Source organism: Pollicipes pollicipes, unplaced genomic scaffold (assembly GCF_011947565.3).
Source record: "Pollicipes pollicipes isolate AB1234 unplaced genomic scaffold, Ppol_2.1 Scaffold_1600;HRSCAF=1878_pilon_pilon_pilon, whole genome shotgun sequence".
Classification (NCBI taxonomy): domain Eukaryota; kingdom Metazoa; phylum Arthropoda; class Thecostraca; order Pollicipedomorpha; family Pollicipedidae; genus Pollicipes; species Pollicipes pollicipes.
In genome coordinates this window covers 6614384-6637414 of record NW_023595962.1, presented here as the reverse complement: position 1 = coordinate 6637414, position 23031 = coordinate 6614384, and the positions used below count along the sequence as shown (strand labels likewise).

Below are 23031 nucleotides of genomic sequence, written 5' to 3'. Positions count from 1 at the left end.
TCGCTGATTGGCTGCCGTCGCCCCTCCCCCTCGCGTGCCAGCCGCCAGGGCCCGGGCATGGCGCCCATGGTGCCGCCGGCCGGCCGCAGCCCATGAGCAGCCATTTTTGCGTAACCGGCCGTCGCGGCCGAAAGGGGTTCGTGTGCGCGCCGCCCCAGAGTGCCGCGAGTGCCCGAGTGCCGCGCCGAGCGCGAGTGCGGCGAGTGCGCGCGCGACGCGAGTATCCCCGGTGACCTGGCTGCGGCGGGGCGTTTTTGCTGCGGAGCGGCCACGGCGAGCCCGTCCCCAGGCGCCGCCTGCGAGGCCTGTGCCATGAGGTGAGCGCGCCGTCGCAACGGCCGGTCAGGTCGCGCGCTGTTGCCATGCTGCTGTGTGACCTTGAACTTGACCTGCGCCCTGAACGCCGGAGAGACGCCACAACCGCCGTCCAACCGCCCTGGCGTTGGCGTAACCTTGGGCCGGGCCACCTTTGTCCGGGCGGCGAGCGCTAAAACCGCCACGCGCGCGCGCGGACTCGCGGCTAGCGGCCCGGATGCGGGCAGCTGCGGGTGGAAAGGGCCCGCTACAGGGGGAGACTGCGGCAGGAGAGGCGACAGACGCCGGCTGAGGCCTGGCCCTGCAGCGGGGTGCGAAACGGGGGATGTATGTGGGTTCGATCCAATCGCTACCCAGCCAGGCATGGGCAGATCCAATTCAAGGCCTCCTAGCTTGTCCAAGGCCAATTCCATCCAGCCGGCGTACGAAAAAGTTGTGGAAACCGTTATCCGTCTTCCACCTAAATCGTACTCACGTGTGGAGCAGCTCGGCCTATCCGGTCTTGATTCGATGGGACGATGGGACGAACGGACGGTGGGATGACGGGACGATGGGACGACGGGGTCTCAAAATTCGCTGGATCATTGCAGGAACTTGACGCTCGAGCGCGCAGCAGGCGGGGTTGGGCATAATTGAGGGGCACCTGCTGGGGAGAGTTTTGGCGAGGGACCCTGTATTTCAGCTGCTGGCTTGCGCTCGTCGGAGGACGCCTCGGGATGGGCCTCCGCCAGAGACATATTTTCAGGTCAATCAAGGAGTGTCTAAACCCGGCATGTTCATGCCTGTTTACTGGCCACATGTACTGAATGTTGTGAATGAAGCGACCACCAGTTCTGTTGACACCATGGCATGAATGACGTAAGCGGGCGAGAGCAGCGGCATTTACAATGCTTTTGACCCCGAGTAACTGGGTCTCAATTTCCCTTGATTACTGTGGGGGACAGGAAAGTACTATAACTGCGCATGTGTGCATGCGATGGAACTTATCGTTTATTGATAAGTCAAAATATCCAAATGCTGCTGTGCTCATGAGTTATCGAGCAGCGAGCATGTTTGTGAGCGCTCCCATTCATTCTGGACTTCGGCGCCCGAAAGCTGTTTGACCCTCGCGAATTTGCTCGGAAAGGTCTTTAGTCCGCATGTGAGGTGAATATAATGCTGCAGTAATGTTAAACGCAGGCGAGGCGTCCTTAGTGTTCCGCTCTTTTTGCTCGCCCGTCGTCCAGCGACAGGTATCGATTCCCGCTGCCACCACTTAGCGTTAGACCAAGCCAGACTCACCATGGACACTTAATAGCGTTCAATTTCCTTTCGCTGACAGCTCTTGATTGTTTCTTCGCACGCATTCTCCCCGTTGGCTGCCCTGTTCTCGTTGTCGATCCGTGTTTGCTGCCGTGTCGTCTGTATATTACATTCTTCACATACGCCCGGTGTATGGACACCGATTCGTCTCAGCCCCAGCGCCATGTGACTGAACCAAAGCTGTGACTGGACTGGACGACGTTCGCCAAGTGACTGGACTAAAGCTTTGACTGGACTGGACCACGTTCGCCGTGTGACTGGACCAAAGCTGTGACTGGACTGGACCACGTTCGCCATGTGACTGGACCAAAGCTAGACCACGTTCGCGATAGCCCGAGCCGAGGCTATCTTTGAGCCGTCTTTTGCTTTGAATGAAGGTTCCGCTGAGGAGGTCGAAGCATTGAAGCCAATGTCACCAACTCGCGGGCTCACTGAGAAACTAAAGCTTTTCTCTTATTGGCTCGTGTTTCCTTGCGCTCGTGTGCGGCGACTGTCACGTGTGAAGTGTGGATTTTCAAGGATCAGTGGATCACCGCGTGGGGTGTTCAGCACTTCGCAGTGTGTGGCAGCTTCCCTTTACTTAAATGCGTTCATATGATCTAGAGGTGGCATGCGAGTTCACGTGCTTTTCGCTGCTCGTTTTTGCATGGGTGTGCTCGGTTTGTTTGCACTGCTGTTAACACCTGTCACACATTGGCGTAGCTTTTTTCGACCCAACATCGTGGCAAAAACTGGGCGGTCGCGGCACCGCGTAATCTAAACACTATGACGCGCTCAAACGCAGATATGGCGACGCAACACATGCGCGCGTGCACACACACGCACACACACACACGCACGCACGCACGCACGCACGCACGCACGCACGCACGCACGCACGCACGCACACACGCATGCACGCACGCACGCGCACACACACACACACACGCGCGCACGCACGCACGCACGCACGCACGCACGCATGTGCTTTTTGCGTTTTAGGGAGTGCCTTGCTATAACTTGTTTTATCGAACAGCTGGCAGACAAAAGTGAGCTGGCGTCGCCTGTACCGTCTTGGTTCTGGCTGAGCGCGGACGCGCGCGTACTTAAGCCGTGCCTGCTACGCCTGCTTACCGACTGGGGTGGCGACACGGCCCGGCTGACAAAAATCGGGGTCTTTGGGCCTTGTGCCCCCCCCCCCCTCAAAAGTCGCGTTTCGCTTCCCCCTAGAAATCGGGACCTAGGGCCTCGCCCCCTCAGAAATGGAGGCTTCGGGTCTCACTCTCCCCCAGAATTGGAGGCCTCGGGTCTCACTCTCCCTCAGAAATGGAGGCTTCGGGTCTCACTCTCCCCCAGAATTGGAGGCCTCGGGCCTCACTCTCGTCCAGAGATGGGGGCCTCGGGCCTCACTCTCGCCCAGAGATCGGGGCCTCTACGGCACAGGGATACGGCAGCCGTACGTGACCGAGGGGGGCGAGTTGGAAGCGCCCCACCCAGCCGCGCATGCAGGACTCCGCGGGGGCAGGGGATGTGGCCGCATCCAATTTTTACACGCATTTATTTGCGCGTGGATTAGTTTCCGACGCTTTAAAAATCGACGTAGACACTAAAAACAATGCGTATGCAGAAGACATGCGGCGAGCAAACGTATTTTTTTGCTCATGATAATTGTGGATTATGTTCACCCCATTGCAAAATCGTACGTAAACCACTGTCTCCACCGGATATTTCCGTGTACACCACCACAACAGCGTGTGGGTTTTGATAGGTCCACGGAATAGCTGCCACGCAGGATGACAAATTGCTTTGTGTGAGTCCTTCAAAACGAACGCTTCCAGCTGCTGCTGAGTCATGAGTCTCGTGATTCACGTGAACGACCTACGTGCAGAGTGAGGGGGGCAGAGTGTTAGTTTCTCATTTTGTTGGGGGGGGGGGGGGCGGGTGCAGCCTCTCAGCTTCACTTTGACCTTGGTGGAAAATCTTCCCGAACCTTTTTTAGTGAATAGTACTATACTTCTACATAGAGAGTAGCATCGTACACCGCGGAGCAGGTGCGCCGTGTACCAAATTCGAAAACGGTGCACCTAAACAGCGTTGCATGGTCGAAGGACCACGAACCCCCCCGCCCCCCCTTCCCGTCTGTGCCTTGTCAACCGTCCGAAGACCCCTTGTCTTGTCAGAATGTTGCTTTATTGCCTCTCCAGACCGTCATCTCACCATCGCCGACAGCTCGAAAGACAACACATCGGCGCCGTCGGATTGGTGGCGCCAGATGGTGGCCAATTGTCACTCAGTTGCATTACGGTCGAGAGGTCCTCGTCACGTTCGTTTTACTGGGCCGACCGCTGCCTGCTGTCTGGTGCTGTCGACGTGTGTAACACAGGGAGGCTCCCAGATGGTAACGACGGAGGCGTGCTTGGATAACAACAAACGCATGATGTGCGCCAAGATCAGCATTAAATCGACCTGGAATGGCCGGGCATACTAGGTCACGCACGAGCGCACCCCCAGTGCCTGATACGTGACACGCGTGCCCTTTGTGTTGCATGAGACATCATTTTCAACAAAGTTCGATGTTGCGTCATGAAAATGGCGAGGGCCGGCCTGAACGTGGATGATTAGCAGATGGTTTGGTTGACCTGGCTTGACCTCCGATAATCGTAGCGTTTGAAGGCTTGGCTGTGAAGGAGTCTTCACAGAGCAGCAATATGAAGAATGCGATTATGTTCGGTGAACTTCAACCTAGCGTTTCCGCCTCCCTGGCGTTTCAAAAATGTTCTGTAACGGACAGAAAGGAACGATCAGAGGCTTTGGCCATGATTTGCGTGCAATAATTGACCATAGTTGACTTCAAGTGTACAGTACTGTCACTCGAAGTGTCAGGATTTAGAGCAATTCTTAGCAGTTTACGTCGCCAATCGGTGACGCGACGGTGACGCAACGAAGCGACAAAAAAAAACGAATATCTTCAATGGTAGCTATCAAGGAAAGGTGCCCTTTGACAGAAGGCGTGACGAGACGCTGGAGCTGCCTCACATCCCACCTGTGAGAAGTGCTCAAAGAACCAAAGAGATCAAAATGATTATGATTTAGGAAACAAAAAATTGTATAGAGGAAGTAATACTCGGTACCCGAAAATCCGCATTTCTGTACTCCCTGGAACCAAGCCAAATAAACGCAGCGCGTGCTTCCTTAACCCTTATTAGTCTCAGGTACCTACGGTACATGTGTGTGCATGCATTTTCTGGCAAGTTGCCAACCAGGTTGAATCATGCGACGAACCTTGCATGAATGTTCCAAAAGATGACTAGCCGGATATGCCATACACTACTCAGTGCATTGTCTTGGTGGCAGACCGCATGAGCTCGTTTTACCTGTTTAATGTTTCAGTGGCTTGTTTGTTCAAAATTTAAAACTGTCTGCGGTGTCAGGGACAGGTACTTTCCGCACAAAACATGCAAGTCGTGGAATAGCGGGACCATTTGGAAAATGGATTGACAATTCAATGAAGGAAACCAACCGGATTAGCGTTCATAATTGCCGCGACTGCGTGACTCGCACCCGGAGCTCATCTTGGCGGCGAATGGGACTGGCCCAGCATTTTTAGTCTGCGTGCATAAATCATGGACGAGCTTTCCTGGATGTCATGATACTACTGTGTACTTAGTCCGCGACTTTAAAATTTGGCTTATCGCCCACCGTGCCATGAACGGTCAAGACAAAGCTCACGGATCCCCGTCGTTTGTAGAATGATTCTGCTTCAACCGCGGACACCGGTCGATCTTCATTTAAATGATTTCTTCTTGCGTGGAGATTGCGGTATGGTAGACGTAGCGACGGTCACACAAACTTTCTTCGAAATTATCCTAATGCCAACATTTTACCGTTGGGAGGCACTCGTTCCGATATGTTTGTCCCATGAACCTGTCCCGGCATTCTCCGCCCGTGGATAGTTGTTTTCGAGGATGTTGTTTCGTGCGATAAGCTGACGTCCTGAAATATGTGATGGCTCGACGAATAGCACGATATAGGATATTCCCAGGAACAAATCAAAATTACGTGGCAATGAGCCAAGGCTGTGTTGTTACACACATATGTGACACAACTGCATCGCGAACAAGTTACGACGCACTCTGAACGCAAATATTGCCGTTCCGTCAATGCACTTCACCTGCCCAGAAATTCGGATGCAAGGACCATTCCTCGCAATTTGAGATGCTCATGCTGGCCTCGGGCCCACAGACGAATATTTGCGCTGTGAACATGCAAGCTGGCCACTAACCTTGAATACAAAAACTGTGGGTATATACATTATGGGAACTCCGCAAGTCGTGCCTGTTAGATAGTCACTCTCTATACCCTTATTAATATCTCTGTTCGGCCTTGCCCTGTGCCCTCCTGGTCTGCCGGTGACTACAGAGATGACCCGTTTAAGAACCTCTGGGTCGCCCGGTACAAGCGAAGGCTTTGCTCATTTCCCCAGCGCCTCACAGCGTTGCATTTGGCGGCGGGCCAAGAATCAACGCCAGACGCTGCGAAAGTGGGATACCTCCCTTTGCCCCTTTTCGTTCCAATGCTGCTGGTAACCTTGGGGGTACTTGTTTATTGCTGATGGTGGAGCACTTAACATGCAATGCTTAGCTACTGTTCAATGCTGGTTGCTTATGCATGTGTTATAGCGGCGCGCGGAATTCCCGGTACGCAGGATCTTTACCACTGGCGGCTTGGTTTCACCCTAAGTGTTCTAACAAAGTTGGGGGCCCGTTTTCTTGGTGTCTTATTTGTTTTTTATGCATAAAACCTTACACCTCTTATCTCTTCGTACCGCATTTCTTCGCGCCGCAAAATTGCAGGGCAGTAAAACTTGATGGGGAAGAATCTTTGGAGTCCAGACATGGCGCGGTCAAAAACTTGCTCCCGCAGTTAATTATATCACACCCTTTTAGGTGGGCAATATTTTTTTCTCTCACGCTAGTTTCCATCACATTAATTTGCGTGCGCAATGTGTCCTTCATCACGTCCTTTTTATTAATTTGTGTCGCATTTCCTTTTTCATATAATTGTCTGTGTCTTGTTTTTACCTGCATGCAAACTTTACAAAGACACGCAAATGTATCCATGCTGTGATATGGAAAAGTTCCACTTACGTTTTAGCTATATTGGCTTTAGCTGTATCCATATACCTACGCACCTCACCAAAATATACCGTGCGTGGGAGAGGAGGACCCAAAGCTTTGATCGGTAGGTGTGTACTACTTGCCGTAGCATTTTCGTTCAGCATGTATGATGCGCGCTATAGTTAGACATAGCTTAAAGTTATGGAAAAGTTTCAAAAGCTAAAAAAAATCCCCAAGGTAATTTTTTTGCTAAATCTACAGCACAATCAAAATCCACCCTCGTCCTGACACCGCCCCGTGGTTTGATGCCGTCCTCTACCCCTCCCCACCCCGCCCAGTAGAGCATCGCCCAACAATAGGTGTGTCAGACATGTGGTCTCACGCCCCAGAAATAACCTTGGTGTGACTCGTCCAAGATGGTCAGATGGAAAGTGGCCAAGAAGTGAGGCGGTCGGACGAGCATGAGGTGGCCGACGGTGCTGCGGTGAAGGAAATCCTTCATTATTTTTTTTGTCAAAACAAAGAACCGAGGAAAAAATCGTCAAACTGGAACTGCTCAACTGGAGAGCTAACCTCAAAGCCACTGGACAACCCTGATGACAATTTCAGTCGATGACGTTGACAGTGTCAATGACAGTTCCAGCTGAAGGCGAAGCCATTACAGTGGTCGCTACTCGCAGACGAGCACGGTTTAAGAAAAGAACTATACACATTGCATCCTGCTGGAACAAGCACCAGTGGGCGCCCGCGACTTCATCTGTGGAAGACATCATGGACTTGCACATGAAGACATGCTGGTTCAAAGCATAGCGCATGCATACTTGAAAATTGCATCGGAACAAAAACAAAAACGAAGCCTTGGAATGCACACATACGTGGGAACATTCCATGCAACACCGCTGTTGTTTCCGATCCAGTCGGATGCAGGATGTATCCCTGCGCACGACATCTGCTGCGGTACTTCTATTGTGTTGACAGAACTGTGTAAAGAGCGCCTTCGCCGAGGAAAGTATTTACGTTGACCCGTGGCAGTGATTCCTGCCTCTAGAACTGAAAGATTCGGTATGAGAAATGTGACTCTGTTTCTTGGATCAGTGGCTATCAAAGCTAAAGTCCCGGTAATCTCACGGAATGTTTTGATTGCAGAGACGGGAATCACTGACACAGATCAGTATAAATTTTTCTCCGCTTTGACGTTTTGTCGACGCTCAGGCGCCCACCCATTCTGACCTGTAGGTGGTGAGTGAGATATTTCTGCTCACTTGACTGAGCAACGTGGTAACAGGTGTGAGAATCTGCTACCTTCGCTCCTGCATTGGTCGCTCTCATATGGGTGGAGTATTGTGCTCCTCTCGAGAGTTCTCTCCAATATTTTTATCCAGGGGCGCAGCCAAGACTTCCTTAAGCGGGGAGGGGAACGAAGCTTAGCAATCACTCATAACAAAGAACCGGAGAGGTCTTCTTTGGAGCTAACCTGTGATGTAGGTATACGGGCGTAAGAGCGTCCCCTCTCCCCTCCAGTTGCGTCTGTCTGTCCCTCCGTGTCGTCCTAAGCGCCACTTTAACACCGAAACGGTAAGTAAATTTGTATCCTTCGTAAAGCCACGTTCTCAACGCCCGCCCGGACGCCCAGCGCTTTATGGCTTCCATCCCCAGTTCTGACGCTGGCCTGGCCACCTAACCTGTCGCCAAGCAGTGTAAGGGCACATCATCGGACACCGGTTCCTGCGTTCGGCAGCGTTGACCGGGTCACTGCACCGATGGCGCGGCGTTTTCCTTGCATTGTTTGTCGCAAGCGCGCCAAAAATTCCCCCGCGTGAGGGGCGACCTCCGTCGCCGGCCCATATCCGCCACTGGCGAGCACGCGCGGCGGCAGGGGCGCGCCCAGGATCAGAGCAAGGGGTAAAAAAACGGTGATGGGTTGCCGCCACGTAAAGGCCTGAGTTGCCAATAGTTGATGGCAATGGTTGATGTGGTTGATGGTTGATGGTTGTGGTGCGTCGGTGTCGGCTCCCGGCCATCTGTACTGGGTGCGCCCCTGGACCGGATTCAGCGGAATCGTTGTCTTTTCGCCACTTTTGGCCTGCGTGCAGGTGACGCCTGCTGGTAGCCTACGTGGTCGTTCCACCCGCCGAAGACATGTTCGCAAACCTGAGCCTCGATCATGCCGCCAGCAACAAAGAAGAAATCAGGCTCGGATCTGATGCCGCTGTTTGTGTTTAGCGCTCTGACTACAAGCCATGCTATTAAGAGGTAATTTAGAGGCGGAATATTATGGAGGTCCTCTTAATTGAGCAGCATGCGCAAAGGAACTTTTGGTCTAACTAAATATTTTTTTGCATTCTGAGCCTCGTGCCCGGTCTTAAGATGTGGAAATTTTTGAGAGGACGCCTGCCCTTTCGAATTTACGGGCAATTACATCCGCAGACTCAACATGAAGTTTGTTTTAATAGATCGACCACTGCCATCACCTTTTGTTCCGATAACACCAACTTGGGCCACGCCGAAAGCAGAGGTTTCCTGCCACCGACTTTCCAGCCCTCATGGAGCTCTGCAATTTTCCAGCTTTCCGGCCTTCCAGCTTTCCTGCAGGGCAATTCAGCATACACCATTTCTGTGCGCACCTAGGTTTACCACGTGCAGTTTCGTATGTGATTTATGATATTATGTGTGAAGAGATCACCCCACATCTGTATAGGGTTTTTAAGTGAGGTAGACATTCAACGAACATGCAGTGTAATTTGCAGCCACACCCTTCTTAAAGCTTCAAACCCTTTAGTTTCCGAGCTTGACGCATGCGGACATGCGCAGACTATTTCACATAGTCTATCTGGAGGTCAGCCAGACATGCATGACGTCATAGAGACGTCACACGAGTTCTACGACCACCATGGCCATGTAGTGCTCAAAGTCAGGAAGATACGATCTTCAAATTATTACTCGTGTCTGACGTAAGTCAGCACGATTTGTGGCATGAACGGATATCAGTCGGCCTGAAATCCATTCAATGCACTGAGTGCAAGTTTTGAACACGGATCCTAATTTATGCTACATAATGCAGGCATCTAGGCAGAAGTGTTGGTTTTGACGGAAATGAGACTGGAATGAGAATAATCTAGGAAAAGCGCCTTTACCGCCCATGTAAGTTCAGCTGAAGAATGTAAAATGACGTACAGGTATACAAGAACACCACGGGAAAGGGTCAAAACACGCTATACGGTTTTAGAACATAAAAAACACTAAGGGTCAAACAACGATATACGGGCTCAGCAAACACGCACCCACAAAGCCCCCCCCCCCCCCCAACTCTCGGCGTGTTCAAGTTCTACAAGTGAATCAACCCGCCTTCAGCAAGAGTTATTATGATATGGTCTGTCTGGCAGCGATTCTGGTGACATAAAGGCGATCCCTGATGAGACAAGCGATGACGCAATGAGGAGATATCATTAAGTAGTGAGATTGTGTTGTCTGGAGCAGTCTTTTGCACGTTCTTGCGAACCAGTAAATCACAAGTCAGCTTATTCAAGATTTAGGACGCTTGCCCCATTATCTGCAAATGTGGACCATTCCCCTTAAGCGCTCTGCGTTCGGACTTACTAATCGGGAATGTGATTTGCCCTCCTCCTTGCCTGCCTTTCATTGATGAGTATCGTTGTAATCCCTCTCACCGACTCGTTCTGTCTTCTACGTCCGGCTTGGTCTATCTGAGCTCTATTTGTTCTCTTCATTGTTAATAGTTTCGAATGTTTGTTTAATTTTTGTAGTATTTTTCTAGTGTCCTTTAGCGTAGACACTTTCGTACAAGGCACGACACTATGGAACGTGTAGCATTTGTAGGATCTGTCCAGCGAAGGTTCGGTCAGAGAACGAACCGCCAGACTTCAATGATGCCTTTCTGTTCTTAGTGCTTGGGCTTTTCCCATTCAGGCATATCCAGCGACACCCCAACAACAAACCGATCCATTGGGTCATGTCCAGGTGCAGTACAGCCGTGGATCTGCGGATATTACGACCGATCGGCGCAAGGTTTGAAGTCAGCAGGTTGCGAAAGTCACCGCCCCTAAATTAGTAACGGTCTTCGGTAATAGCAGACCGCAGGACAGCCTCTGTCATGGACGACCCAGAGCCACCTGCTTTCGTCCAGTCTCTGACAGAGGGTGCGCCTTCGCGGCCCCTGCGTGGGCCGTCCTTAGGGCTGTGACGTCACAGTGGGAGGAGACTGGAGTGCGCCGCGCGCAAATGGGGCGCGGTATTACGCGCGAGGGAGGGGGCGCAGGCACTAAAGGGTTGTTTACGCACTATTCAAAATGGCCAATCCCGTTGCCGGCCTGCTGCGGGCGAGTTTTGCCCCGTTGTCGCCATTCTGCTGGAGCCTTATGGTGTGTTCGATCACCCGAGTGCAAACTGAGAAATGATTCGTCACACGCTGGCGTTGAGGTTGAGGCTTTTGCAGGACAGCAGGGAGCCTGCGCAATTGCAGGTGCAGTCAAGGCATTGAAGCTTGCGCGTTGGCCAGCATCACAAAATTCAGTTATGAACGGGTCATAATTTGCAAGTGTATGACGGCGATGACTTCGACCCGATGGCTAGCCTCGCTAAGACCACCACCAGCAGCGACCCACGCACGCCGGTGTCGCGGCGGCCGTGGGTCTGCACGAACGGTGCAGGGATGCAAAAAAGTCGACGACCCTGAATGTATATTGAAAATGGTGTTACTACGTGCCGGCGTACGACAGAACGCACCCGAGAGCTGCGTTCACTGTAGTGAACGGCGCAAAAGCACCACGAGGAAGAGATTCTAGAGCTCCATGCGCGGGACGACCGAGCGTGGTCAGCCGATCGGGTCTTTCCTGCGTGGCTGTCTGGTCTGTCCCTCGTGGATCGGGCTCGTCGAGGCTCTCGGAATGCATGTCATGCAGAGACATTAGGGCATGCAACATGGCCAGGATGCTGTCTAAGAAATGGGGCGAGTGGTCCCCTCCAGGCGGCGTTCAGGTCGCCATAAATAAATAGTCGAACAAAAGCATGGCGCGCCGAACGCTGCCCATAAAGTTTGTTTGGCGTTCCCTTGTGTCTCAGTTTTCTCAAGATTTATAGAGCGAGCAGTTTGATTTTCAACTGACAAATTCCTCAACTCATGAACTTATGCACCGTCCACCGACTTCCGTTCCCCTACGCTTAGTCTGACCGTATATTGTATATACGCCTTGCAAGGCGGGCTGTTTACGCCATTGTAGATTTATTTCAAGCTTTTGATCATATACCAACATGAAGCCATGTGATTCACGCGCTTCCCAAAGGTTCCAAAAGTTGTAGTAACATTACACCATCTGCTCCTTTATTTCCCCCATCTGCTCTGACCCGCGACCTGACCTCTGACTTCTCTTGTTGCAGATGATGGGCACGGAGCAGTTCAGCCTCAAGTGGAACAACCACACTCACCATCTGGTGGACGTGTTTAAAAATCTACTGCGATCAGGTGAGGACTCTGGGATTCTCAGTCACTTCAACACCGCTTTCAGGCCATGGCCGACGTCTCACGGAAGATGGGGCCGATCGAGTCGACGTGGCTGAATCAACTTCTGAAACCAAAACCACTGGTTTTCGTTGTTGACCAATCAGCTTCTAGCTGGTTGCTGTTAAAGGTTGAAATGCTACACTCAGAACTAAGGGCTGTCCAGAGGGCTATAGTAAGGGAAGGAAAATCAGCCGAGATTGCACGAGACGCTTCGCACTGCTCTCAAGGTCCGAGTCAGGCAGAGAGAAGAAGGTCTGAGTCAGGTGATGGAAGGTTTGAATCAGGCCACGCCCATCGTCTTGCCACTTTAAGAAATCCTCAGTCTTAATGCTCGAAATGGACGCGCAGGAGTAATGAGATCGACAACATATGGTGTTGGTTTACACCATGCAAGAAATTGTGCGCTCCTGTGGCACGCTAAACTGGGTTTTCTGTGAAGCCTTTTGAGTTTTGACCTTTCATGGTCAAATTCTGTCCATGCCCCCAGTCCTCCCGACGGCAGAGCGGCCAGGATCTGCCTGTAGAATGTCAAGCCAGCCTGCAGACCAACCCAGGGTGACATGAGAACGCCGAGTAACGAACTTTCGCAACGAACTTTCGCAATGCAAACTTTCCCCGAGGGGACTGGCTGACCTGTTGAAGTCCTCCCCCCCCCCCCCCCCCCCACTCCGACTCCGCCGGCGTCTCTGATCCCCGAGGAGTCTGAGAGGGGAGTCTGCTGGCCTTTACCGCAGTCTGATGTCGGCCCACAGCAACTCCGCCCCGCCGTCCTGCCGCCTACCGCGGTGCCCGCCAGCCCCGGAGGCACGTGTGCGCGCTGAGACACAGGGCACGCGCAGACACGCGTGCACGCAGAGCGTACTCGGTCCTCTCTGTTTCGCTGCCAAGACGGGAGGACTGAAAGCCCGGTGGCGCGCTCCGTTGTATGCTCGGCAGCCAGAGGCTGATGGCTGAGGCTGAACTATGGCTGTGGTTTTTTTCAACTGTGGCTGGTGGCCACGACCAGCGCCATCGCTTGTGGATGCTTCGTGGTGGGTAACGCCAGTTTCTAGGTGTTTGCGCTGGTCATGGTTAGCTTGTTCGACAGCAAAAGTGTCTGTGTACTGTGTAGATGTCTGTGTACTGTATAGATGCCTGTGTACTTTGTAGATGTTCCACGCGGTCGGCTACTTTGACTCCCTTGTGCAGCTGCCCCTCTATTACCCGCGTTACAGGGCACCGTGCTCTATAGCGTTCAGTGCGGTACTTATTGTACGTCTTTCTGGAACCATTTTAGGATCGTCAGCATGCTGCAACGAATGCTGCGTGTGAAGCAGACAATTGTTATTGTCGAATCGGGAGCTCCCGTCACTCTCCTGTGCCCCTTGATTGTTTCAGTTTGACATGAAGCCATTGCAAGGACGTTACACAAGTAGGCCTCAGAATCCAAGAACGTTAACGGAGCGATCAAATATTTCCAGGAAAACGACGCTAGCGGCCATGTGATTTATACTCTCAGTTCGAGCACTCCGCTGGGAGTGCGTCATAGAGTGGTCGCCTTTTAACTTTTCAAAAAGCCGTTTCACCCTCAGACTGATTTACAAGGCCCGTTCCGCCCGCAGCGCAATGCTCCTTGAAATAGACGGCTCAGAGTCGCAAGCTTCATTTTGGATGATATGATCATGTGTGGTGGAAGCTGATGGGTAATAAATGCCGTATCTTCGACAATTATAAATAAGCCATACTTACAAGAGCATGACCAGAGCACACCATGCCAAGAACAGGAGTAGCTGATATTGTCACAGGCGTACGAATGTCAGGAGTAAGCGTGTTGTCACCCTCTTCTTCGTGTTTTGGCCGATTCCAAAACATGGGCTGGTTTGGGGCAGGTGTCCTGGAAAATATTTTAAATTTGCAAACATTTCCCAGGAAACCTGCTGCATGCTGGGCAATTAGGAGCCAACCTGTACCGCTGCATGTGGAACTGAGTCTTAATCTCAGTTTATTTCATAAGAATGCACATACTGGTTCGGTCGCTTCACTATTTTTTACCACAGGCCCTTTGGTCTACACTACTGCTTCCAAATGCCTGCGTGTCACTATTCTTTCAAGTTAGTTGTGCAGAGCGTGCCTGCTACTGGGAACATATGAGGGTAGGACGCAATGAACATGGCGACTACTGTTTGGCTGCTGCTGAGCTGCGGTTCATGTATTAAAGTTGAGTTGCTATCACTGCGTCGCGGTTGCACTTTCTGGTTTATATCCTTCTAAACTTCTCAATGTGGTTTTGTATTTCCAGCACAAATCTACGATGCATTTTAGAATCGACCGAATATTAGTTTTGTGAATATTTGGTCCCGAAAAACTGCAGGGAGCGCAGCATTGTCCATGCAGCCCTTTAAAATCCCTTGATTTTTTTTCCAGCCGCGCGTTGCGGGCCTTTCGGCTTGGAAAGCGACAGTCTAATCGTAGTGACATGACGGCAGCTGCAGAAGTACTTGACATCAGTAACTGCTTACGTAAGACGCGCTCTGAAAGTTGTGTCATAAGCTGCAGCTGGAAGCTACACCATGGCGAGCACGCTCAGCACAGACTGCACCGGCCGAGAAGGGCTTGGGTGGAATGTAACGGGGCGGTGAAGTTTCAGAGCGTGAGGGAGCACATGCTCACCAATTCTCACCTTATCTCATCTCGCAGAACTTCCGAGGGCCGGCCGACTTGAACCCCTTTTCGTGGATCAAAGCCTAGAGTTGCAGCGCGTGGCTCCATCGTGACCCCGCAGAATATCTAGTGGGAGTCTAGTAGGAATCTAGTAAGAATCTATCTAGTATGTAGTACCTAATATGCGCAGAGTATCTAGTCTAGTGTGCTTACCGCTTGAGGCTCGGATTCTGAGGACACCCAAGCTTACCTCTCCTCAGAAGATGCGGAATTGCTGGTACGCGCGATACAGGGGCACCGTCAGGATTTCCTCACATAGGGAGGGGAGACCTCAGTGAGAACGTATCACGTAGAGATTACCGTTCTGTCCAGAGCTACCTATGGTTAAAAAATAGAAAAGAATACAGGCCTAAGGGGAGAGGCCGGGTGCCCCGCCCTGCCCTGGGCTGCGCCAGCGGCGTGACGTCCTCACGTAAGTCTGAGGTGGCACAAGCATTTGCCTGGCAAGAGAGACCCTTTCTTGCAGAGGGTGGGGTCTGAGGGCACGCAAGCGAACCTCTCGCATGCCCCGCAGGGTCTCAGGTGGACCTAACCACTCTCCCGCGAAGATCAAAGTGGAAATGAACCTCTTCCCTGATTCGGGCGTTTTCTGGTCTACGCGACCAACGCGGCCACGTGACCACAGTTGACCAATGGTGTGGTTTCCCATCTCTTTAAGAATGCTGTGGCACCCACGACGCTGGAATTGACCCGAATAGCATGATTTGCGCACCCAAAACATAGAATGTGAGGAATGAGCGCCATGAGCTAAAATATGTTCGGTACAGTCGCTTCTCATTTGTTTTTCTTCTGCGGCTTGGCGGTGAGCGAATGCAGATAAAGTCTGCAGAATCAAAGATGTACCGATGCAGCCTCCTTCTCCCGTCACCATCCAGCACGAAAATCAAGCAGAGACCATAGGTTTGCACGGCCGGGACCCCACCAAGCTACACAGTAATGGAGTGAGTGGATCGACAATTTAAAAATTCGGGCCACCGGGCCAAAGAGCGTGCTCAAGGATTTTAAGATATGCGTGTGTTTGGGTAGCCACAACCCTTAAAAAGATTGTACCTATGAACATCAGCCTCTCCAACGAGGGCCCAAGCTCAAAGCTGACCTCTTCGTGCTTTCCAGAATCTCTGGTGGACGTGACCCTCTCGTGCGAGGGTCAGAGTCTGAAGGCGCACAAGCTTGTGCTGTCTGCCTGCTCGCCCTACTTTGAAACACTCTTTCAAGACCACACAGAGACCCACCCTATTGTGATACTGAAGGGTAAGTACCGAGCCTGAGTCACTGTTTGCCCAGCGGCCGGCGGCCGGCGCGTGGAGGACGTGTGTCACGCGCCGATAGTGTCGGCGGCGCCTGCCCGCTGTGTCGTGGACCCGATACCGGAGCCACCAGCCGAACTCAGCCGCTGCTAGCTGGGAACGCTGCTGCTCTCCGACATTTCAGCTTATCAGCGTTGAGCCTATGGCGTTGGATGGCAAGAATGAACGCGCGACTCTCCTCTATATCTGCAGCGTTTGTATTGGCGTATTTATCTGTTGAGTTTTGCGCGTGTCCTGAGCTTAAGTATTGACTTTTTGATTTGTTGAGTTTTACGCGTGTCCTGAGCTCAAGTATTGACTTTTTGATTTGTTGAGTTTTGCGCGTGCCCTGAGCTCGAGCGCATCCTCCGAGTCTCATGAGCCTGGCCTGGCAGGTGATTGGTTGTGTATCGGGCAGCTCAACACTTAATGCACTCGCAGCCGTAAAGGGATGAGCTGCATTAATCGAAAATACAGTGCGGATTGTACTCGGCAAGCTGGTGAGCCAGGGAAACTAAACGTCTTTCGACCGTGCATCTATTGAATAAGTAAACTGAAACGCTTTTACACGTGCTACGTTAAATGCGTATTGAAACGTTGAGCCGTGATTTGCCTCACGACATCGACTGGGACTAACGTGAGCCTTTGGCCCTCGCCCTGTTTAAGCGGGCCCGAAACTCAGCCCCCCCCCCCCCCCCCGGCGGTAGAACTGAAATGAAGTCAGACCGAAAGCGGGCACTGAGCGTGGCGGATGCGTGCGCCTAGCCTGTACCTTACGTTTTGTGTCTCCGGGCATTTTTGACTATTCTGTCGGCCTTGTTCATACCTTCAGGACGTTGAGCCACCAGTGAAGAGTTACTTAAGACTAAAGACGTTCTGTTACTTAAGTCGTTTTGGCACAGAGCGCTCGTCGAATACAACATGCCTATTTACGCTCATGAACTATAAAGTGGACGGACGCCATTGTCGCGGGGTCGGTACGGCCAGGGGATAGCTCCCCCAACTTCAGAAAAAATAAGCACCAACACTGCCAACGCCTCCTGATTGAGTTGATTGGTGCAGCTGTAACAAGCGCAGCGACAAAAACCCTGCTTGTGTACCCGCTTGTTATAAATCTTTCGAGCTTTGTTAACAGGGGGTTTCCAAATCTCCGTGAGGGACCCTTAAAGCTGCTATCGAGGCGGGCAGCTGAGTCTTTCGCGGGACGGATCACTTCGAGCAATTGTGGATTACTCTTGGATTTTGTTGTGCTGAAAAGGAAAGGGAAAAGCAGGTGGCAGTGTGAAAAGGATTTAGATATTTTCACACTCAGACATATTGGAATAGATAAAGAACAAAATGTGAACTGAAAATCTATATGTTCTTATGCATGCTACATGTAGCATTTCGTGTTGGCATCAGCTCGTATGTAATGATACGATGTGCTTAAGATGGGAAATCTGTTGACCGTACTGGGTTACCTTCAGGTCAATGTGATGTTTTTTTTTAGCTGACTGGGTTTGTGGGGCAAGGTCCAAATTGGGGAATCAAATTTCTTCGCATCCTGCAACTGTTCTTAACACTGAGCTCTCCCTGACCCCGGGCCCGTGTTTTTCGCAGATGTCAAGTTCACCGAACTCAGGAGCATCATCGAGTTCATGTACAAGGGCGAGGTCGAGGTCGAGAAGAATGATCTGGACTCGCTCTTCTCGACCGCCGAGGGCCTGATGATCAGAGGTGAGCAGGTCGGATGTCAGAGGTGGCACAACCTACCTACCAGGGAGTACCTACAAAGGGTACCAACCTACAAGCCTTGGGACCTGCTGAAGGAGTCATTCTGGGATAATTCAGAACGTTTCTCTGTGTAGTTATGCTGTTTGGATAGTAAATGAAAATTAAAAACTTAAGGTTGAATGCCGTATTTGCTCATTCTAAAAACTGTGTAGCAGCCTCGAAATGCTCCACTTATCAAGTGATACCATTCTTTTTAGAAAAGTTTTTCTTTACGCTGCAACCATCATGCAAATTTTCTGCCTTAGCACGGGCCTATTGGGCGGCGTGCACCGCCTGATAGTGCTTACCCCATGCCAACATTCCTGTCTATAGCCTAACAGCCGAAGACGCATCCCAAAAGTGCCAACATTCCAGGCATTCGGATTCACTGTCCCTGGAAAAACCAATTGGCTGCAACGTTTTGCTTTTTTGGAGGAGAGATAAAATAAGAACACATTTCTGGTAGCCTCAGTTGCTCAACGTTGGGGAAAGCTTAGGTCCTGAAATGGAGTTGAGGTACCCAACCGTTCACTGTTAAACGCGTCTTAAACTGCAATTTCGTGTCGAATTGAGAGTGACATTGTCACTGGCGTGGGTGGCAGGTAGGCCGGTACACGTGTAGCAAAGGTCAAACCACCGTTCACTGAAATTGGTATGAATGTAACATTTTAGCGTTGCGAGACGACTATTTCCGCGGTGCCGCTATACCAACGGACCTCTACGGTCTTCAGCCACGGTTACCAATGCAGTCTGTAAGCGACAGCTATCCATATCGCGTGCAAAAACAGGTAAAATTGCACTGCATGCCGCTTTCCACAGTTGCAATATTTCATGGATTATCTGTATCATAATGTTGCTCGTTATTTTGGCGTCGAGCAGACCAGCACACGCGCATGCATGCAACATATATGCAGCACGCATACAACGCCAACAGATGGGCCAGCCAAATGCTGCGGCGTCTTATCTGGCAAGTATCTTCTCTAGGACACAACCTTTTAGTCGGTTGGGCAGCTCCTTGCGAAAATGTTTCAACTGAACGAGTTAAGATACGAATGTGACTTTGAATGTCTCATTTCTAAAATGTTCAACATCTGGCAGCGCATGCTGCCAGACTGACACAAAGTCCGTTAAAGGTCACGTCGCTTACTTCTGGTGACCTTCGTCTGGTGACCTTCGCTCGGTCACACGCAGTCTTTACAAGTCTTCTCGTGGTGGACCCACCAGCAGATGTGATATTCCCGAGGGAAGCAGGGCCTTCCCGAGCCTGCAGTCTTGTTCGCTGTTCAGGTGGAGCTGGCGCCGAGCTAATATAAACTCACTGGGAGCTGGCAGGGCCCAACTTCTGAATTAAATAGCGCGGAGTGGTACCAATTCTGATATTTGATTGTTTCATTGCTTGCTGGTTGAAACGCTCCGGAGTACACCTCGGCGCAATCCATAGCTGACACTTCGCGGTCGAGGATGATGCGTTGACCCTTATCTTGAAGACAACGAATGCGCGCAACTTCCCAATCCTAAGCCCACTGTCAAATGCGCGCACTGTGTGCCGAGAATGGGGCCCAGCGATACTCTGTTGCCGGTTTACTGCTAACCGCATGTCTAATCCGAGTTCACCAACAAATAGCAAATGGTCCCCACTTTTCATTCACAATTTGTAGTCCCAGGAGTTTGACCTTCACCCCACTCCCTGACCTGCAAGCCACAAGTTACCCATTCGTTCTAGCCCACGCACCACCCCGCACCAGACAGAAAGCTTTCCAGAAACTGCAATACCCCCCCCCCCCCCCAGCTCGTCGCCCGCGGAGCCCTCTGCGATCCTCCATGTGCCCCCGTGGACCTCCATGTTTCCCTCAGTCTCCGCGTGCCCCGCTGACCTCGGTGTTCCCCGCTGACCTCGGTGTTCCTCCGCTGACCTCCGTGTGCCCGCAGGGCTGACCGGGTCACGACCCGCCATGGGCGGCATCACGCCGCGCCAGCCGGCGCCCCCGGACGACCCCGTCCACCGAAAACGCCCAAAACCAGAGCCGTTCGAGGCGGGGGGCGCTGAGGGCGGCGGCGAGCGGGCGCCGCCCCCTGCTGACGGCGCCCCCACCGCCCAGGCGCCCTTCAGCAACGGCGACGACAGTTCTGTGGTCAGTTCGGCTGCCGTGGCTGCGCTCTGGGGGGCGGGGCTGACTTAGACTGGGGGGCGGGGCGGAGCGACTTAGACCTGGCGAATGTGGGCTCTGGTTAGGCTTTTTCGAACGCGTTGGAACGCGAGTAGCTGAGCGGTTTCGAACACGTTTCGGACGCCCAGCGAAAAGGAGGAAAAACTGTGGATAAAGTCAAAAGCGCTCCTAGACATGGACGTTTCCTCGTGCGAGTAAAGGTGAAGAATCATCACCCCCTTCGCTGTTGTGTTTTATCCTTCATTTTAGACCGAACATAGCTAATTGAGCCCAAGTTTACACTATAACACTCAGTTGCAAGCTGTCAGCCGACGTTGAGCGTTGTCACCAGAGGTCCAAATGTTGCAGAGATGCCTAGCAAAGGATTCATTAAGAAAATACAGTGGCGTTCTTTAGTATATTTGGTGTATTTTGAACTAAGTCTAGTCGTAAATCAACGTGTAATGAGCTGTCCTGTTGATTTGTTACATGATGTTTGGTAAGCAAACAGTCTGTGAAATGTGAATCAACCAATATGCTGTTAGCGAGATCTCATGGGATAACTCCCGTCATGGCCCGTGAAGGTCGATGCGGTGCGCGTGCGTAACCTGCTGTCTACTGCTTACCCCTGACCCTAACACCATGCACCCAACCCTGTGTCGGACCCGAGGTCATAACATTGACCCAACCTGACCTGAGGCCATCCCGCAGATAAAGCGGCCCAAGCTGGAGCCTGAGTCGGGCGAGGAGAACTCCACAGACGGCATCGAGTCGGTGAGTGTTACGATTCGATCGGTGACCATCCGAACCGATCTCTGCCTGATTGGCTCGATCTGAGCGACTCAATGGTACACTTTCTCAGAGACGCGGCCGCTCGATCTGAACAGTGCAATGACTCCACCTGAGCGACTCGCCGACTCGATATCAGTGACTCGATATCGGTCGGCCCAGTCCGAGGGACTGAGGAACCACACACGTAAAATAGCCACCTCGTGCAAAAGTGCACCATGCAAGTCCGTGGTCGGTGATGTAGGACATCTACAGCTCACAGAAGGAAACAGCCGCAGCGGTGTAGCAGTAGACGCATCCTGGCCCGTCCTGACACTGACATGAACAACACGCGGTGCTCCAAGACATCGATGTCTGCGTCGTGGCTAACGCAACCGTCTTCATCCGTGTGTCCGGAATTTCCGCGAATGGATCGATAGATCGATGACTCAACAGCCAGCAGAGCAATAGATTAACTCAGAGGATCTGTGGATAGACGAGGGAGAGCGTTCGGCTCAGGACATCCGCCGATGTAAGATCAGGACATACACCGATGTAAGATCAGGACATCCGCCGATGTGGTCAGAAGTCCGAGGCGGCGGTCACACAATTTTCGGGTTTGGAAATCGATCGGGAGCAACAAATTAGATCCGCAGACCGCACTTACGGCTGGATGTGTGGACCTAACTCATGGTATGGGGGGGGGGGGGGGGTTCAGCTGAAGTGGGAGCTGCTCATGTAGTTGCCGGAGATGAAGTCGGGGCTTTCGTTTTCACTCCATGTTGAAGGCTGAGCGAAGTGAAGCGCGTTACCAGCCTTTCGGATAAGGCTGGCATGGCATGTCACTGTAGCCAAGCCCGCGGTCTCCTGCTGATGGAAGAGCCAGAGCTAGTATGTTATTTCCCGTGAAGCTTTGTTTCCCTTTGTTTCTGGCAGGGTCCAAACGCGCGTTTTTGGCTGCGCTGGTAGACACCGGGCGAAAACATTTACCATTCCGATAAATACACACCACTCGGGTTTGCAAACCCTTTCTGCAACATCTTTGCCACCTTCTGGTTGCAGCATGTTCGGTTTCGAGCTTTGGCTGCACGTGAAGTGACTCGCCGGACGGCTCCGGATGTTGACGGACTTTGACGCTGCTGCGGAGGATGGAGAACCGTGCTATTGCTGCGTGAAACGCCGTTCGCCTTAATTTCAAGGCACGCGCATGCTCGGACGTATGTACTGCGTTTACCCGCCTTTTGCTTGGGTGGGAAACGTAGCCAGTTAAGAGCAATGTTTCAAGTTTTGTAGCCAGTCTCGCGCTCGGCTCCAGGCTGACTTCGCGGACTGATTTTCGAGGGACGGACTGATGGACTGACGAGACTGATTTTCGAGATCTTCTTCGCCCCAGTTTGTAGACAATCCTTCATTAAACAATGCGTGAACCATGCGTGTGGCAAGACTGTCGTAGATGGATGTACATGCCATTCACGCCAGAAAAGTCCCGTCGCCTACGAACTTGGCTGACCCTCATCGCGCTGCCCGGCTAGCTTGCGGTGGGTAAGCGCGGATGCGGGGAGGGGAGGGGGCGGGCCACGGAACCATTACATCATCGACCGCAAGTCCGATTTTAACTGGACCATGTTTGTCTCAGGAAGACGTAGAAATGGATGCACCCGATGGGTTCAACAATATCTACAACTTAGATATGGTCGCTTCTCTTCGTCCCTGTGTCCCTTCTACTGTTCCGTCTCCTCTGTAGCAATATTTCGCTGTGATGTCCGTGTGCGTCCCTTTACTCCCGCTCGCCTTATCCATCCGCTGAGAGGCTCACGAACCCAAAATATGTGAATGGACCAAACCCCTTTTCACGGGCTTTCCCTCCCATGAACAACTGTAAGATGCGTGCTTATTTTCCATGAAATGTGGATGGGCCACGTGATGTCATTCGAGCCTAGTAAGCTGAGAGAGAAAAAAACTCCACGCATCCCTCCTTAAAAAACCGGGCGCACCCTCATTTTCTCCGGAAAACACACAAACCAGCTGGCCCCGATTTCATGTCGGCCTCAAGTGGCACCGCCACCCTTCCTCGCCCACCAACCCTGCTTTTGCAACGGCTATGTCCCATGGATCGTCCGGCCCCACGCCTCCCAGGCTCGTGCCCA

General features: G+C 52.1%; 1 protein-coding gene across 1 annotated transcript in view; it reads left to right on the top strand.

Moving 5' to 3' along the window:
* Positions 1 to 131: 131 nt before the first annotated feature.
* LOC119094603 (protein bric-a-brac 2) overlaps positions 132 to 23031 on the top strand; it is a 62983-nt gene continuing 40083 nt past the window's right edge. The window contains exons 1-6 of the mRNA XM_037217670.1: positions 132 to 317; positions 12108 to 12192; positions 16045 to 16182; positions 17817 to 17933; positions 19899 to 20101; positions 20828 to 20890. Of these exons, the coding sequence (XP_037073565.1) occupies positions 12108 to 12192; positions 16045 to 16182; positions 17817 to 17933; positions 19899 to 20101; positions 20828 to 20890 (606 nt within the window). The 5' untranslated portion in view covers positions 132 to 317. The remainder of the gene's footprint in view (positions 318 to 12107; positions 12193 to 16044; positions 16183 to 17816; positions 17934 to 19898; positions 20102 to 20827; positions 20891 to 23031) is intronic.